This window comes from Eurosta solidaginis, chromosome 3 (assembly GCF_040869045.1).
Source record: "Eurosta solidaginis isolate ZX-2024a chromosome 3, ASM4086904v1, whole genome shotgun sequence".
Classification (NCBI taxonomy): domain Eukaryota; kingdom Metazoa; phylum Arthropoda; class Insecta; order Diptera; family Tephritidae; genus Eurosta; species Eurosta solidaginis.
In genome coordinates this window covers 62781512-62801171 of record NC_090321.1, presented here as the reverse complement: position 1 = coordinate 62801171, position 19660 = coordinate 62781512, and the positions used below count along the sequence as shown (strand labels likewise).

At 38.2% G+C, this 19660-nt stretch overlaps 1 protein-coding gene across 2 annotated transcripts; it reads left to right on the top strand.

The window, feature by feature from the left end:
• Nucleotides 1-893: 893 nt before the first annotated feature.
• On the top strand, nucleotides 894-13338 carry Kpc2 (Kip1 ubiquitination-promoting complex subunit 2). Of its 2 annotated transcripts, XM_067771996.1 has the most exons (7): nucleotides 894-1040; nucleotides 1172-1784; nucleotides 4251-4758; nucleotides 7156-7361; nucleotides 7809-7938; nucleotides 8010-8313; nucleotides 9997-13338. In XM_067771996.1, exons 2-7 carry the CDS (start codon nucleotides 1354-1356, stop codon nucleotides 10143-10145), a joined length of 1728 nt encoding a protein of 575 aa, XP_067628097.1. In that variant the 5' UTR covers nucleotides 894-1040; nucleotides 1172-1353; the 3' UTR covers nucleotides 10146-13338. The 2 variants fall into 2 exon arrangements, with proteins under 2 accessions (XP_067628097.1, XP_067628098.1); XM_067771997.1 differs by lacking the exons at nucleotides 894-1040; nucleotides 1172-1784 and adding an exon at nucleotides 4066-4169.
• The last annotated feature ends 6322 nt before the right edge of the window (nucleotides 13339-19660 follow it).

Below are 19660 nucleotides of genomic sequence, written 5' to 3'. Positions count from 1 at the left end.
GAATTTTCATCGTCCTCAAATAGCCGTCGAGTTTTTACAAGGTTGCATTTGAATCAATATAGTTCTTAAAGCCCCGTCACATAAGCAAAGACGATAATTATTAACAACTGAATTCAGTAAGCCGTCTTAATAGTCACTATTAGAGACTATTTGGGGTTAAATCACTTTTGAGACAATTTGCCATTCTGTAAGCTGTCTCGCGTCTCCAGCCTCATAAAAGCAATCACTAATTTGTGAGCTGGGCCGGGGCAGATCACGAAAGTGAAAAATTCAGAAAAAGTATGAAAATTATTTGCGAAAAATGCTTTAAATATACTTTTTTTATTCCTCAAATTAAAATAAGGGGTTAGATTTTATATAAGGTGCCACGATTTTCAAACTTTTGTTGATTTGTAGGGGTAGAGGGGGTCCTAAGAATCACAAAATTATCATCCGCAGCTCTAGCAAACTCTTAGTTTATGAAATATAAGCTTTTTAATTTCCAAATTTAGTAAAATTTCAACTTAAGTCCTGCACTTAAAATTCGGATCGCACATGTCGATAGCAGTATCAAAAGACGCGTATTTGCGCCAAGATTCCGAATTCGAAAGCAGAAACTATATTTTTTATCTCGTTTAAAAGTTATTCGCGGAAAACACGTCGGTACTATTGTCGCTTTTTTCGTTGTTGCAATTAAACAAACGAAAACAGATGAACGTGGTGAATAGTGTTGCCAGCTCCGCAACAATATATTTTTATCTTGGTAGAACCAAAGAGGATATCTATCCTCTTTGCTCCTATTAATATTACACCAGTTGTAAAGCGGCGCGAAAATCTGATGTGAGTTGTCCTTTAGTACGCCCCTTTACATTTTGTCGTCGTTGCTTTCTTTTGATCAAGGGGCATGGGTGTTTGGCTTGATAAGAGAAAATACTGCAATAGCAAAACAAAATTCAAAAGTCAATTTGTTCAGCGGAAAATAATTATTTATTTAACATTACTAAAATACCACATAACCGCCGATATATAATAAATAAATAAATGAAAATTAGCTAAATTAAGTGAGTATAAATATGAATACAAAGATTCCTCTATTTATTCTTTCTAGACAAAGATTTAACAAAAGCTTGCAGACGCTACCCTATTAAAACTTTATTTCACCACTGGGAATTGCTTCTATACTTCTTTCTAGCTATGCAGCGGCGGAATCAAGCCTTTACGGCTTTATTTTTGTGGATGAAGAGAATCCCGTACAGCGCCAAAAGAAACTAAAATGCATATCCTCTGACACTTGCCACCCATCGCACTGAACTTGTATCAATTTTCTTTATCACGATATCTTTAACGCTACATAACTGCAAACTCGACTCTTTGATGATACCTTGGATGCGTGCGAGATGGGCGGCACGTGGCAGCAAACGTACGGCCAATGAAGCCAAAAACGATGCTGCACAATCACCCACTTGCAGCAGCGGCAGATCATCGAGGGAAGGCATACGTGCCACAATCGCTAATACTACCACTACTGAAAGAATTGCAACAACGTCGACGACGACTGCTCGCGATATTATTAAACATACTCATGATAATAACCCTGCGCGACTTACAGCTCCACCACAACGGCGGAATCGTCATATTGCTCCGACCATATCGCCGGCACGTACTATCAACGTCAACACTGGGGTGCGAGCGGTATCGCATGAGCGAATGCAAACAATATCACAGTCACAACAGCTTATACAACAGGTTCCACCTCCCGGTGCAACGGTGACGCCACCAACGCAATCACGTAGATTGTCCAGATCGTGAGTAATATTTCTTTTTGGATTAATAAATTAAAAAGCAAGAGGCGTACTATTTTTGGCTGTAAAACATACATCAACCATAAAGTTGCGGTTGTTAATATAGTCGTATCGAAGACAAATTTTATCTTCGTAAAGTTAGTCATGCACAGATTCCTGTGCTCTGATAGCAGTCTTCGACCGAGCAATAAAAACAATTGATATACCGAAAAATAAATAAGCACTGAGCACACAGGATCCACGGGGTAAATGGGAGAATAATCCCCATGAGGGAGAGAAATGAGATGCTAACCAAGCAGTTCCTGTTGAATACCCAAAAACCTGGACATCCCAACCGACATCTGATTGATTAGCTAACACCGCCCAGGGGCTTAAGGAGTAATCTCCGTAAGCATTATGAAGAAATACGGCACCTGAGAACTCAGCCGTATGAAGCCAAAAAACACAAGCAGGTCCTCAGTGAAATCCACAAACAGGCGTTGGACCTTTATGCCAGGAATTGCCGGTGAATTCAGTACTCAAAGAACAGTACCCAAAACTTGCGGAAAGGAACGCACACTCCCCAGGGAAACGCGTGTCAGTCTAGCTCAACTTCGGTCTGGATACTGTAACGGGTTAAACTCTTACCTATCCAGAATCAACCCCGACATACAAAATGTATGCCCTGCTTGCAACGTGTCCCCACATGACACCAACCATCTCTTTAACTGTATTGTGGATCCAACGCCTCTAACACCCCTCTCATTATGGTCCACCACTGTTGAAACAGCAAATTTGCTTGGACTCCCGTTAGAGGATATTGATGACAATTTGTGATCGGTCGCACCTATTGGATCGGGCGAAGCACTGCTACAACAACAACAACAACTTCGCGTTTAATGATTGAAGGCATGATTCAATCACAAGAGGTTTGCTCGACAGACACATTTTTTGACAATTGCAGCCATTTTCCTCCCAAATCGAATTGACATCCGTTAACTGTGTTGTTTCTTTGCAATTTTTCGAAAAATATTAGTAGTAGAAATAGGAAGCAATCAGTTTACAAATACCCGATAAGTACAAAACTGCATAATTCCTTGGAACATTTATTTTAATTTTATGATGAATTTATTAACTATGCCATGATCTATTAGTGTGGCTGAACATAGGTTTTATGAAAAGTACGGACACCAAGGAATCGTGCACTTTCGTAAACCTATGAACATACGAAACCTAAAGCACTTCAAAATTCATCGTTCAACGTCGAAAAACTCGACTAGTAAATTGATTCACGAAAAATGTAATTAGTAAATAATGGAGATGCCGTAATGAAATATTGGTACATAGAGCATGTTAACTTATTCATTCCTTATGTTCCGAACTTTCGTCTCCATTTAAGAATTTGGGGAATCGGTTTATATTTTGAATATTATGTATACTCGGGCCTCGTAAGGCAGTATCAAACGAACGTGTTCCGAATATTCTAAATTAATGTTTTATCTGGAACACTTCCATGAATACTTAACGTAAAGGAGCTTTCCGAAATTTCAGAATAAAAAGGTAAATACTCCCAGTGTAGCAGGACTGCATAAAAGCTGAACTTTTCTGTCAAAGTAGACCAGAATATAAAGTTCTAAGACAATAAGCCATTTTCTTTTATTTTTTTTTTTTTGTCAGACTATGTCGGCTGCGTTTTCAATATCGTCCTATATCAAAATATTTTTCAAAAACTTCCCATTTCATAATTTGTCACAAAAACGCCCTTTATTAGAATTATATTGAAGAACGCCTCAGAATGCTTTTCATTAACTCCCTCTTATATCAAAATGTATTGAACTTATGCTCATATAGGGAGTTTTTAAACAAATTTTGATATAGTGTATTTTTGAAAAAAATTCTAAACCAACATAGCTCTTTATCAATTCACGAAATATTTAGTAGAAAATGAATTATTTCCTCCAAAACCTGTTGGGATTTACAAATTTATTATCACTACTAATATACTACTAAAAGTACTTTTCTACTACAATTTTCGCTAAAGGGGATCGAATTATTACCCGTTTTCCTTACTTCGTAAAAGCAACCCGTCCAGATTTTTCAATTTGGGAGTCTCAAAACTGCGCCGTCATTGAACAAGTGTATTTTGTATGAAACTAATGAAAAAGTGTCATCATTGACTTTATTTATGGGTCTTCTCATGCGGTGGGTCCAAATCCGACCTCACCGCATACCCCTCCAATTTGATTTTGACGAATGAAAATTTATTTGTTTTCAAGTTCTCTATATATAAAAATTCGCTGTCAACATTTTCTATACCTGTTTTGCATTTAAACAGAAATTTAAAAAAACCGCCGCCAGAGATCTGCAACTTGCAAAAAACATGCAAAAATTGCGAAATTTGTTTTCAAAGTAAATTGGTTTGATAAATGTTTGCTTGCATCCAGATTTTATTTGGCTAAATCAACTTATTTATTTAATTTTCTTTTTCAGGCGAGGCTCCCGTCGTTCTTCGGGTATTTCGAGTACAGACTCTGCAACAGCGGTTTCCAGCGAAAATATCGAGCGTGATGGACCCAAGCAAACCATAAAAGTGCGCATAATATGTCCTAATGCGCGTGTGCTAATTTTTCAAACAGATATAAATAAACGCATCACAGAGCTTAAGAATGAAGTTATGCTCGAGCTATCTGATGATTCGGCGGCCTTACCATTATTTGCGCCCGATGTACGTCAGTTGGGACCACGTTATCGCATCATGCGCGCTGAGTACCAGGGAGCCGAGCTTAACGAAACAATGACGCTTGCACAATTGAAAATTGAAGATAACTCTATGTTGTTGCTGGTGCCGCGACGTCAAAATCTACAGCAAATGACAGTGGTGGCTCGCGATATACAGCCACCCCGTGAAATAGAAATCGATTTCGCCACTCGTAATGTTATGACTCACACCGTCGATATGCCTTTAGTGGACATCAATGAGATTTTTCAGCAATCGAATGTAAGTGCTATTGTATATTGAGATGAGAAACTTTTTGGCTACGACCCATTTATATATTTTGCCTCAGGGACACTTTGCCCTCTTCTGTTTCATATCTTCGTACCGAATCATCGAAGCTCCCTTCCCCTCCAGAAGTAGTCACTGTTATCATTGCACGATAATGGAAACCGGTTAGGGCTCAGGTTCTTTCATAGGCGACCTATGATACAAATACAACGACTATCCCTCTGGTCCTTCCAGTTTTTGACCTTGCCTAATTTGTCAACATCACGGAATGTATTTTATGACACCTAAACATCTTTTACACAAAAACGCTCATTACTACATACAAAGCAATTGGCCAGCCGTTTACGTGCTACGCGTCACCCATATGGTCGCCAAACCTAAAAATTACCCACTGGAAGAAGCTACAGGCCTGCCAAAATACTGCTCTCAGAATCGCCACGGGCTGTCTTCTTATGTTCCCAGAACACCATCTACATAATGAGGCGAGAATACTCCCCATCAGGGAGAGAAATGAGATACTAACCAAACAGTTCCTGTTGAATACCCAGAAACCTGGGCATCCAAACAGACATCTGATTGATGAGCCAACACCGCCTAGGGGCTTAAGGAGTCATCTCCGTAAGCATTTTGAGGAAATACGGCACCTGAGAACCCAGCCGTATGAAGCAAAAAAACACAAGCAGGTCCTTGATGAACTCCACAAACAGGCGTCGGACATTTATGTCAGGAATTGCCCGGTGAATCCAGTACTCAAAGAAAAGTAACTAAAACTTGTGGAGGTGCAACGCATACTCCCCAGGGAAATGCGTGTCACTCTTGCTCAACTTCGTTCTGGATACTGTAACAGGTTAAACTCTTACCTATCCAGAATCAACCCCGACATACAAAATGTATGCCCCGCTTGCAATTTGTCCCCACATGACACCAACCATCTCTTTAATTGTAAAGTGGAACCAACGCCTCTAACACCCCTTTCATTATGGTCCACCCCTGTTGAACAGCAAGTTTCCTTGGACTCCCGTTAGAGGATATTGATGACAATTTGTGATCGGTCGCGGCTGTTAGGTGGGGCGAAGCACCTGCTACAACAACATCTTTTACACAATGGGGCTGATATACTTCCCATCGGGGAGAGAAACAAAATGTGAGTTTCAAAAAACTGTTATCCTTTGTCGGATATTGATCAAGTACGTTCCGAAAACTATCAACAACTAGTACTTGCCGGATCATCTCAGGAACGATTTGATATGACCACGTTGCACCATATTGAGCCTCTTGAAAGGGTTGCGATACACAACCATTTGTACCGAGCTTTAATTTGAATTACACCAACTCCCAACTTTAAGGCAATCCGAAAGTTAATCGCAAGTCAAGCCGAAGCAAGAAAACTGACGTTGTACCCATACTTCTGCGAGTAGATATTCCCAATTCTATCTTCCTGTCTTTTACACGTGTCACTACCTTAGGTGGTGATCCCCGAAATAGTTCAATTCTCCGAAAACTCAAGGCTATACTGAAGCTCTCCAAACTATTACATCAGTTGGGAGTCGCAGCAAACCCAATACATACTAGTAGAACCTGCAATTGTAGCTATCTTGTTGTTGTTTTTTTAACCTTATGCATGTCTAGCGCGGGTATATTCCAAGCCTCTTGCTCCGCTGGGGCGTATGTATATTACATTTTCTCAACATCAACTCTACAGATATCAAAGTTTTCGGGCGTGGTATAGGAAGCCACGAATGTAGGATTTCAGCATGAGTCTATAGAGAGATCACTCTATACTAATCGATTTTTGTTCCAGGATATCAGAGATCTATGTTGAGAGCTTTTTTACGGGCTCCATCCCGCTTCCTGTCAGTTTGCACGTTCGAATTTTGTTATCGTTTTTATACGGGCAAACACAGAATTCGGTTATATGCAGTGCCAAAATGAATCCGAGCTTAGTCCAGCTTTTTTTGAGGTCGGGGTTTCATAGCTTTTACTTGTAAATATGCAGCTTGTATGCCCTTATGTTGTTGTTGTTGTATTAACATTGCCTCGCCCCGTTCAATGTGCATGACCACTCACAAATTGCCAGCAAAGTCCTCTAACGGGAGTCCAAGGAAACTGGCTGTTTCAACAGGGGCGGACCATAGGGAGATGGGTGTTAGATACGTAGGTTCCACATTACAATTGAAAAGATGGTTGGTGTCATGTGGGGACACATCACATATAGGACATACATTACGTATTTCAGGGTTGATTATATGCGCTTATAGAAAGTTATAGCGATAGGCCGGAAATAGCGGTTTTTCCTTTGTCCGAGTTCCGTTTTCTCATTTTCATCGTTATTTCGAACGTTTTTGTCGCGAGTCTAGGAAGTAAAGGTGGAAAATTTTCTTAAATTTTTAGCTTCAATTTGATGTTCGCAAAGTACTGATCTCATTGGCCCAAGCATCGGCGGCTATAATTGGCGCAGGTCCATATGCCACACGACTGATTGATATGCTTAAGCAAAAGCTAATCAACAAACGTAATTATCAAAACGATACACTGCAGTGCCTTGTCGATATGGGTTTTAAAAAGGAGCGTGCGGAATATGCGCTTAAGATTAGTCAGTAAGTAATGCTACTTTCATTTATAATGTACATTAGGGTGGGTCAAATTTATTGTTGAAAAGGCACATCCAGTTTCTGAAAATATTGGTCATACTGAGTAATATTGTCCATGGGACCTTAGGTCTGAATTGAATTTCGAGCCTCCCCAATTTTGTTATACAATTTTATATCCCAATACGTATAGCGGCTCATACAAATAAAATACATGAAAGTAAATGCCAAATTCGGATTCGGATTGGGATATTAAATTTTCTATCAAAATTAAGGAGGCTCGAAATTCATTTCAGACCTATGGTCCCATGGACAATATTACTCAGTATGACCCATAGATTCAGAAACTGGATGTGCACCTGACGTTTTTTCCCCCATTTTTCCCATACAATTTGACCCGACCTAATGTACATATATAGCTGGAATAACTACTCATTTACTTTTCCGCCTCCCTAGAGGAGTATACTCGACGGCATTGGAATGGCTTATACAACATCAATCCCAAGAGAGTTCGTTAGAGGAAGCGGCAATGGGCTTACAAAAGAGTCAATCGGTGCTTTCACCATCAGGCATACTCACCAATGATGTGAGGCACAATAATAGATTTACAATTTATGTATATGCTGTATATTTAATTAAATTCTCTTCTTACCTTAGAGCATTGTGGAAAATACCGAGGCTCTATTAGAGATCGTGCGCATCTATAGTCATCGCGATATACCACCTACAACGGAAACCATTAGTTCATTGGTAGAGATGGGTTTCGAAGAAGCTGAGGTATTAATAGCTTTAAAAAATACTTGTAATAATAAGGCTGCTGCATGTGAATGGCTTTGTGGCAATCGTACTGGTAGTTTAATTGAGCTGCGGGAGGGTTTATCACAAGATTCGCCAATACTTAAAGCCATACTCGAAATGCCACAAGTGCAAATGAATTTAAGTAACCCGAAAATACTTATAGGTAAGTGGTAAAATATTTTGTTGCATATATAAAACTGTTGGCCGCTGTTTGCCTATGAAACCGAAGGTCCTAATCTCAATCGCCAGATATTTTGTTTCGATTTTTGAGGTTAGGATCATGGTGAATTCTGCCTTTAAACCTTCCGTAAAGATTAAAAAACTAGTGTCCCAAAATGATATTTTTTGCAATTCTAATTGCCTTTTCCTTATATTGATACGAATCATCTGAAATATGTTTTGTGTGAAGCACAGGGAAAGTTACTACGTAAGACCTAAGGCCTTTCTAGAAAAGAAAAATCTTTGGCATCTTTTTTTGACGTTTAACAAGCTTTGCAGGACCGGTATTAAAACCAACCCTTGCCCAAGCACATACATTCACTTCATTCTGGACTTGACTGGACTGGACTGGACCTTAAGCCTTTGGTAGGACAGCAGCTTGTCACTTGTCACTGGTGTGGGGCTTAACCCTACTATATAAGTGAGTGGCTTAGGCAATTGCGTGAAATACGCTGTATTCAGACAGAACCGGTGGCCTTGTCGCAGCAAAGCTAAAGTGAGGTGACACAGAAACTGTAACGGAGAGACGAAGCAGTTCTTGATTGTGACAGTAAAAGATCGCAAAAACTCCTGTGGGCAGAGGGCTATCGAGACTTCGAGATATGAATAAAGAAAGCTGCTAAATTTCATGGTCAGAATAATGCGGAAGGAACCAAATAAAATTTTAACACTACTCGATTTATAAGATACAATGAAGTTATGTGGATAACAATATTAACATTTTTAAAGAGTTTTTGCCAAACTTTCAAAGGCATGCCATGAATCTCATGTGTGGGGAAGTCTGAGGATGCGCCGAACATGTTGCACAATCAAAACCCTCACATACCGACACGGTATTGAAAGGTACTTCGCTTATACACGTTCTTCAAATAAGCAAAAAGACTGTAGTATAAATGTTGTGACGAATATTAGCATCACTAAGCTGCTACTAAATAAATGCACAACAATAATAAAGCAACCACTCTCACGTAGAAGGCGACGAAGAAATATCTCACACACACAAATATGTAGTCATCAGCCGAAGTAGTTACTCACACATACACACGCATATGGCCATGGGAGAGACGTGGACTATAGATATACATGTATATAGCTGGTAACTAACCAATCATAAGCTGCAACTGTGTGCGAAATTACTAGACTTTAGGTGAAATGGGTGAACGAGGAAACCGAGTATAAAAGCAGCGCAAGCTGAGTAATAACGAATCAGTTTTGATTTAAACACGCTATTGGTTGTGAATTATAATTGTGAAGTACTAACTCAAAGTAATCTAAATAAAGACCAGTTTGCAATACTGAATATTGGAGTGATTTATTCAACAGTTTAGCGATTCGAACATTAGGAGAAGGTTTCAAATAAGCAGAATTTCCCAAAATTCGTTACAATATGTTTTACGCAGAGCATAAATAAGATTAGCGTTTAAATACAATACATCGACTGCTGAGCAGAATATGCCACCTCTCGGCTACCAGTTCGAAAACGTGTTATTTCCGAAAAATGTTCAAACCGTCAAACGCAGCCAATACAGGGTGCCATTCCAATCAGCACGAAATAAAAAAATATATTTTAGGATGAGTCCAATTTCGTACTTCGAAAGCCACTAATTTACTATTTTTCCTTTTTCAGCATTTCTCTCCATTCTTGAAAATGAAAATTCCATACGCGTTTGGGGTGGCGACAATGACACTACATCTGTAATCACACATATCCTACAAAAATATCATGAAGAGAAGCATGTGCTTGGCATTAATCAATTCTATAGCAATCGTCAATAGGTAAAAAGAGAAAGCGATGATCATAAACATACATGTAGTTAATAAAAACAACGTAGAAGCGCATGCGCACAACACAACAATAAAATGCTGTTAAAAAACATAAAAATCATTTTTTTTTTATTCATAGAAAATGTGTATCAATTAAAAATTGTGCTATAAAACGCAAACGTGTGAGATTAGCTTAGAAAAATATGTAAATTACTATAGCAAACAAAAACAAAACCAAAGAACGGAAAACTGTTGTACTAGACAAAAAAAACTAAACGAATAATTTAGCAATATAAGAAACACTTTTGTATTAGCAAATATAGAATAAACAAATGTACGCAAACGCACATCACGCTCCCTTACATACACACATATGTATACGCATACAAACATGGAACGAGATTAAAAAAATAAAATAATAAAAATCATGTAAAATTAAAAATAGTAACAATAAGTAATAAATAGAAGTGCAATTTTAGCGCGTACGTTTACTTCGAAATTAAACTTTAAAAGCATATACAACACATTTTACTTAAAGTTATAAGATAAGCATATATGGATGTACTTAATTAAATAGTGCGTCGGTTTTAAATTTTGCTATATACTATACATACAACTAGGGCTGTGAACTGCATCCGGATTTTTCAACTATCCGGATAAACCGGATATTAGAATAACCGGATAGCTAAGTAAAAAATCCGGCTATCCGGATATCCGGATTCATAAATGGAAAATCCGGATATCCGCTGTTCGGCTATCCGTATACGTAAACGGAAAATCCGGATATCCGTATGTCCGGATACTGGAATATAAAAGTTGAATATCTGCATATCAGAATTGAACGAAGCAAACATCGAAAAATTATTCACAAAATATGTTTGTAGATAATTAAATTAACGTCAAAAATTAAAAAGCTACAATTTTACAACCAAGTGAAAATAAGAATCATTTGTTTATATTGTGAAAAAACGCTACAAAACAAAGGGTCGACAAGTCTATGGAGCCACTATCGGGTTTTCCATCGTCAAGAGAATGATATGGACGCATATGCTGTTCGGGGTTTGAGCCCTGACATAACCAGTCATCCATGCAGTGCACATACACTTCAATGAAACTACCGGAATGTTGTGGAGCCATCCGAAAGGTTTCAAAACTGGTGATGAGTTTCAATCATTCGAATAAACGCACATATGCTCTCGAGAAACATTTAATGCAAGCAATGACAGCGGGATTACATTTTCTAAAGTGAAACCCATCATTCATAAAATTATTAATAAGCATCTGAAATTTAAAAACATTCAAAGAAAAAGTAGCTGCAGAATTGAGAAGACGTTTTTCTTTTGAAGACATTGAAGACCCATCTCTTGAAAATATCATTATTGCCCATATAGCGAGCTGTCTTGATCCGAGGATCAAGCAGTTAAAGCACATTGCGACCGATGCTTTTCGTAACAAAATAAAAAATCATGTGGAAAAAATGGCAGTCAAATGGGTACAGCTGATATGAATGCCCCAGAAGAAGCTCCGGAAAACAGTGACCTCACGGACATGGATATACTCCTAAATGATAATGACAGTGACACAAGGGAGGAAGACGAGTTTCAGCGCTACTTATTCGAAGAACAAATAAGCCACAATCTCAGTGCCAGCGATTGGCGGCAAGACCATGAAAAAATATATCCCAACCTGTCGAAAATCGCCAAAAGATATCTTGCGGTACCTGCCACTTCAACAGCTTCTGAAAGGGTATTTTCAAGTGCTGGAAATGTAGTTCGTGCAACACGATATTTTTTTTGATTTCATACACCAGAACAAGAAGAAAATAATTGAATGTTTTGTTTTGAGTGGTAAGTGACAACTTTTATTTATTTTATACTAAAAAATAAAAAACACACACCTTGACACAAACAACTGAAGAAGGCACCACGCAAGTGTCGAAACAATTTGTATTGTTTTTGTAATTTTAGTTACAAAATAAAAAATATTATTTAAGTGACATTAAGGTGTGTGTTTTTTTATTTTTTATTTTTTTTTTATTTTTTAGTATAAAATACATAAAAAAAAGAGAATAGTTTAACATCGTATTACATATTTCTCAATACGAGCCTTTTTTGTATTCACTGTACATGTTCCTTAATCTTAATTTGTGACGGCATTCAACACTAAAATTGCATACTATTTTACTGAATGCCTTAACTTTCTTTCATTTATTAATAATATTTTAAGTTAAGTTCCTATTGTATACATATATGTAAAAAACTTATTGAAAGAATGAATAAATCTAATCTAATCTAATCTAATTTAAATGCCCCACGAATTTATTGCTATTAATGTTAAATAAACATATATGGTACATCAATTGGTGCTTTCACTGGATATCCAAAAATACGGTTATTAACCGGATCTTCATAAATTCGGATATCCGGATAGTGTCACAAACTAATATTAACCCGATATCCACGCCGTCCGGATTTTATCCGTCTTAACGGATATTCGAATATGCGGATAGACCCAGCCCTAGATACAGCATTTAAATAGTATTTTAAGCCAAATCACAGACTTGCTAGTATCTTGCATTTTAAGTGATTAGATTAATGGTGATTTCTTTTCTACACGAAAATGTCGCCAATTTCAGCGGCAAACATTTTTAAGATTCTCACTTCGCCCTGTGAAATTATAGCCACTTAAAATGTTCAATGCCACCCTGAGTGACTTGAAAAGAACAAAAATTGTAACCATATTTACAAAAAGATGCAGTTCGTGTAGTTGTTCGCTGTCAACTGTGATCGCAAATTGCTTTTGAGTGAGGCATGATGCGACACATACGTACATATATAGCATTCGCTTCAGCTTCGTGTTATTCATAGCACTCGCTTCAGCTTCATGTGATTTATCAGCTAATTTGTATTTGTATTTATTAGGCAATTCATCCCAGCACAACAATTTGGCAAAAATTATTTTACAGTGCTAGTCGGTAAAAAGCATAAAATAGGAACAATTTAAACTTGAAACTTAAAGCTAATGACTATGGCTAAGAAAAGGTTACAATAAATAATATATTTAATAAATAGTAAATAAATAAATAAACGAATGATAGAGTACATTTGCTTAGAAGAAATCAGTATTTTAATTGTCTAGGTTATTATAGAAACTTGTTAATTCTTTATTGAAGAGCAGAGCATTGCTTATAAGCCTAAGTCTAGAAGGGAGCTGTTTTCTGGACCGTCAGTGGCAGCGAGGGCAAGTAATGTTGAATTTTTGGCCATTTTTAGGGGTAGGTTGTTGAGAAAAGATAATGATGCCCTCTATTGAGGCTAAGCTGGTTTTACAACAGAACACAACTTTTTGAAGGGTTGGCGTTAAGGCGATATTTTCGTGTAGAAAAGAAAACACCATAAAAAAAGCCAACACCATTTTTTTTTTTCAAACTAAATTCGTATCTTACATATCATACACAACTCTAGTTAATAAAGTTGAACAGCTGCAGCTTTTAAACTGTCATATTAACCAATAAAGCTACAAAAGTAATACCAAACAAAAATAAGCAAGACTATCCGTATCAAAATGCCAGCAGTATTTTATACTATTTCGAAAACAATTCCATGTATAAATTATTATAATTTTTGAAAGTAGTTTAATGAAGCGAAATTGCGTACTGCTTAAAACACACATATTTTTTAAAAATTAAGTAAACAGCACGATTTCGCATATTAGTCCGCATATCGAGTTGGAATTTCTACGCGACACACATAGATACTTACACATTTTTCGATTTGTGTACACAAACACCATACGATTTTATTAAAATTTATTTTAAATAAATAAATAGAATTTTGATTGTATTATTGTAGCTGCTGCTAAGAAGTGTAAAGTGAAAGTAAAGTGATGGTAGTCTACGATGTTTGATTATACAACTTCTTTCCAAAAAGGGCTTTGTTTAAACTTCATTGCGGTAGCATTTCTTAACTACATCAGCCATGATTCTTTCGCAAAGATCCTGAGCCAGATAAATAATTTTGCATTTAAATTTGAGCCAGCTAAATCCAGATAGAAGTCTGGTTCAATTTGTGAGCCAGATAATTTGTTAATTTCCTGTTTGGCAGCGCTGCCTTTAATAAACCTACTTTTTTAAAAATAGATTTCGCTGCTTGGCCGTTAGTCGTATGTGTTAAATGAAACACAACAGCGACATCTGGCTAACACAACTCATGTGTACAAAAATATCAGGACTCCTGCTTCTCAAGTATCCCAGTGAGCCAGCGCATTCTCGTGAAAATTGAGGGTGATACGGAGCTAGACAACTCACTGGATGATGGTTATTGAGCTTTCGAAGATTGTGTACGTTAAATTTTCAGTATTCCTTTGAAAATGTTTTATTTACCGGTGTTGTTCAGACTGAAAAAATTAAGTAATGTTAAGTAATATAAAACACTATGCGATAAAATCACTTTTTTTTAATTGATCCATAAGCAAAAAAGTAATTTTTCTCGCTTTTTTTCAAGTAACCGTCAAAAACATAGATATATAGGCTTTCGAAGTTAGACCCATCCTGATATATTTGTTTTATTTACTCTTTAAAAATAATTGAAAAAGTGGCAGCACGGTGAGATCTGATTTGTACTTTTTTAATATGATTTGGTACATCAACTTCCGGCGCAGTACGATTTTGACATAAGCCATCGATTTTACAAAACAAAGTACATGGAAATTTTATTTATGTATGTAGATAAGTGAACTTGCTGCCACCTTGTATGGTTCGGCATAATTTCAACTGTATCATTTTTTCTTATCATGCTTATATAGGAGATACATTATATGAAGGATCAAAAAGGCAGATCTTCGAAATAATTACACTGCCACACAAAAAAAAAAGTTCGCGAATGTGGTAATGCGACACATGACCTTTGATGCGCTAGATCCAAATGCTACTTTGGACTGAGTACGCAATTGAAAAGTTAAGTCCTCTCTCGGCAAACGAAGATCATGATCTACATGCCACTTATCGTACACGTCCTGCCATATGGCGAGCGCAAAAGCATGAGTCATGACATAAGAAGAGGCGGCTTTGCGAATGCTCCAGAGAAAAGTTCTTCGAAAGATCTATCTGCATCTACGCGTCGGCGACGGCGAGTAACGAAGAAGATTTTATAACGAGCTGTACGAGCTTTATGCAGTCACCAACATAGTCCAGCGAATTAAACCACAACGGCTGCTCTGGCTAGGTCATGTTATGCGAATGAAAGGACCAGGTGGAAAATGGTTTCAATTTCCTTGGATGTTGTATTAACGATAAAGACATCCTCCGAAGGTTTTGGGGAGTGTTATCGATGTTGATGGTCCTTTAACGGATAGAGATCCGGTACTTTCCGGTAACAAAGCACCATAAATGTACTAGCCCGACCATCTCGGGAACGATTAATATGACCACATTAAACCTTCTAGCCCATCCCGCCCCACCCCCCTAGTGCCATGAGGAACTTGGGTTCGCCAGAGCCTCGTCTGCTAAACATATGTACCATACATTCATATTTGTAACAGGATTCCCCTCGCGTCGGTGAGGTAGACAATTGGGTTGCCAGTTAGCTCAACGAAGAAGCGAGTGGCGCGCCTTGTTGGACGTTAATAACCTTCTAAACGGTTATGCGCCAGTTATGTAAGATTCAAACCGCTGTCGGAATTGGTTTAGCGGCCCCGGTTCGGCCCTAATCTCAAAAAACCCTCAAACGCCTGTTATTTTTTGTTTGCTTTTTAGGTTAAAGCCAAACCACGCCCCGTAATTCTTATGGCGGGCTGGGATTTAACGCATTAAAATGGATTTGAATACTGGCGTCACATTACTAGATCCGCTTTTTATGTGTAGCTGTATACTTTTTCGAAGATTTCCCATTTGATCCTTTATAAAGAAAGAATTGAAACAACGCCAAAATTTTTATTTTTTTATTTTTTTCAATACAGTAAATAAAAAAATATTAGGATAGGTTCAATTGGGAATCTCGAAAACAAATATTCAGCCCAATCACGCAATCCATCGTAGACTGTTTTTTCGGGATTCGTAATATTCGAATTCGTAACATTGCTACGACGGATTGCGTGATTGGCCTGTTTGTTTTAAATATTTTTCGCGTTTCGTAAATTTTCTCCGCTGGCAAGAACTTGTCGTAGAAAATTGCAAAAAAACGCCAAAAGTTTACGTTCCGAGTGAATTCTGTGAAGCCACTGTGCGAATTTCGAATTTACTTATTACTTTCGGATACGTTCGGAAACACGGTCGAATTGCATGATAGCAATTTCGTAACTTTCCCGAAAAAGCAGTCTACGATGGATTGCGTAATTGGGCTGATTACTATTTTTTCGAAGATATGCCTTTTAACCCTTTACAATAAGAAAAGAAGGCAAGCCACTTTCTAAAAAAATGCAAATAAAAATATATATAAGATGGGTCCAATTTCGAACATCGAAAACTGATATCAATGTTTTGGGACCTAACTAATGTGGAAAAATCTCTTCAAAAAGCTCGTTTTAGTCCAATACGCAGCCGTGTGTAGTACGATGTCAAACGTTGGTTGTCCGGTTCCTGTGCAGTTGCAGCGTCCAGATACATGAATCTACTAGGATTTCTCCTAATCGATATACAAGAAACCATATTAATCATAGCGTGATCGATAGCAGGAATAGTTGCAGTGTCCTGGATGTGCGCATTCTACGAGGTCTAAATATCGACTCGGACCACTACCTTGTGACAGTCAATAAACGTACATGCCCCTGTGCGACGAAAAAAACCCACGCAGTGACTTAGGAAAGCTTGTCGGCGAGGAGCTAGTCATGAAACAAAAATCTTCGTTGCCTTTGCAGGTAACATAAGCTTCCAGCGAGCCAGGTAAAACAACTGGTACGATGAGGAATGTCAGGATGTGAGGGGCTTCGTATGCTGGCTGATAGCAATAAAGCCTGAAAATTCTACCATAAATCCGGTGGATGTGTGTAGGTTTCAAAACCGGGACAGATTCCTGCAGAAATGAAAATGACGACCTGGTAACCGACGTATAGTTATGGAGGGAGCAATACTTCTCATTTCGAGGGGGATGACGTAACCCATTCCCATATTCTTGATGACTGAATATACTATACCAAATATGACGAAGTAAGAATGGCAAAGGCCCGGCTAAAGAGTAACAAGGCGCATGTAACGGCGTACTATCCGCCAGGCTTTTCAAAAACGAAAGTAAAGCGTGAACACAGCTAGATTGAAATTTATCATTCTTCGGTAAAGTTTGAGCAGCTGTGACAACGTCCCGCCGTCTTTGATGAATGAAAAGTCGACACTCTATTCATCATCACTAGCAACTCAAACGCAACATACAAGTTTTCACTCCGCTATAGCAGCACATTATACAGGTTGAGTGTCAGCAACATTCCCTCAATTAAGTAGCACTTAGCAATGCTGTTGTTGTTGTTCTAGCAATAAGAACAATCCATGAGGGTTTTGGGAAGTATTATCGATGTTGATGGTCCTTTGCCGGATATGGATCCAGTACCTTCCGGTAACAAGCACCATTAAGGTACTAGCCCGACCATCTGGGGAACGATTTAACATTACAACTTTGAAGCTTCTAGTCCATCCCGCGCCGGTATGCGGAAGCAATGAATTGCGCTTACCAACGCCATGACTCCTTAGCAATACATTTAGTTAATATTTGGCGGCTCGAACACATGCTATACGGAGGGTAGTGAAGCGCAAAATCGACTAACGATACGATCTATTATAATTCTAGTGTAGGCTGATGATATTGATATCGTTGTCCGCAACAAACGTGCAATATGTTCCGTCTTCCCTATATTGGATAAAGATGGGCAAAAGTGGATCTTCTCACACACTAAACAAGGATAATACGTGTTTGCTTTCACCAAAGAAAGAATCGACCTTGCCTATCTGCGAACCAGCGTTAATAGCGAAATTTATATCTGCCTAGAAATTAAACGGAGATGCGCTTCTGCCTACAAGTCCTACTTTAGTCTGAGAAGACAATTGCAAAGTAAAGTTCTCTCTCGACGAACAAAAATCACACTATAAGACTCTCATCATTGCTGTCTGGATGCATTGTAGGTGTGTATCGAGGGAGGTTTAATAATGAGCTGCGTGAGTTCTTCGCAGACATGAAAGTAATGCTAATGGAAGAAGACGCTCCGACTCGTAAAGCATTCCTATTGAAACTCGTACATGGAAGCAGATGGAGGGGCAGAACACCACTGAGTTGGTAAGGGCAGGTGAAGAAAGACTTGTTCTCCCTTGGTTCTCCCAAATGGGTTCAGTTATCGCGAAACAAGCGGTTACTTACTTAATTTGCCGCCCAAGAAATCGTGCCATTTGCTTCTTCTTGTAGTAGTGCTGCGTCCCACCCAACAGATACGATCATTCACAAATTGTCATCGATATCCTCTTACGGAAGTCCCAGGTTTGGACCATAGAGACATGGGTGTCAAAGGCGTCGATTTCACATTACAATTGAAGATATGGTGGCTCACACTACAGGACATACATTGCATATTGCTGGGTTGATTCTGGAATATAAACCTATTTTAGTGTTCAGATTAAAGTTGTGCCAGAGTGACGCGCGTCTCCCTGAAAAGTCTACTTTTCTCTACTGCGACTTTTGCTAATTGGTCACTGAGAACGGGGTTCGCCGGGTATTTATTAACATAAGACTTTGCCGACTTTTTGGGGATGAGGCTGAGAATCGTTTTATGATTTTTTTATTCAAGCGACTGAGTTCTTAGTAGTGCCGGATTTTTCATAGCGCTTGCCGAGCGTCTATTTATATCCCTGGGAAGTGGGGTCTCGTCAATCAGTTGTTTGTTTACTCAGCGCGTCGCTTCTCTCCTTTTAGGGGATCATTGCCGCCGTACTCTATTGTTGATATACTGGCAATATAAGAAGACATTCCGTGACTTATTCCAGTGTGTTTCTTGTAAGCTCGGCACTATATCGGGAACACGTAGCCTATAAGCGGCTGGCCAGTTGGGACTGTCTTCGGCTGTGCCAAAGACTTCTTACCTTTCGTGAATGGGGCTGAACAATAATCTTAACCCATTCGTAATATCCAAATAACCAGCTGCATAAGATATGAAATATATAGTGAACAGTTGTACATACCTAAGCGATTTTTAAGATGAATATAAAATAAAAATAGGTAGGTACTTTTCGCGAGGATGCAAAGTTTCACGTTTTTTTGTGGTCTGCATGAAATAGCTTTGACCATGAATCACTTATCTCAACAATATATGTATGCCAAAAAAGTAAGTATTTGATGAAATTTGAAGCTTCCAACCGTTAAAAAGGGGCAGAAATGACAGTTTATATGAGGTATATACCATATATACCACCTATCTCTATAATCTTTTCAGACAACAATATATGCTATTGTCACGGATATTAGCATCACTTTGCAGTAAATTCGTTACACTATATACGTAAACATTTGGTGAAATTTGAAGCTTCTAGCTATTAAAAATGAGGCAGAAATTACGAA

What these genes read in the sequence shown, in the direction of transcription:
- Kpc2 (XM_067771996.1), top strand. Translation starts at nt 1,354, where the DNA reads ATGATACCTTGGATGCGTGCGAGATGGGCGGCACGTGGCAGCAAACGT. An exon ending in TCACGTAGATTGTCCAGATC is followed by an intron (nt 1,785 to 4,250) that starts GTGAGTAATATT and finishes TTTCTTTTTCAG; the next exon opens with GCGAGGCTCCCGTCGTTCTT. An exon ending in TAACCCGAAAATACTTATAG is followed by an intron (nt 8,314 to 9,996) that starts GTAAGTGGTAAA and finishes TTCCTTTTTCAG; the next exon opens with CATTTCTCTCCATTCTTGAA.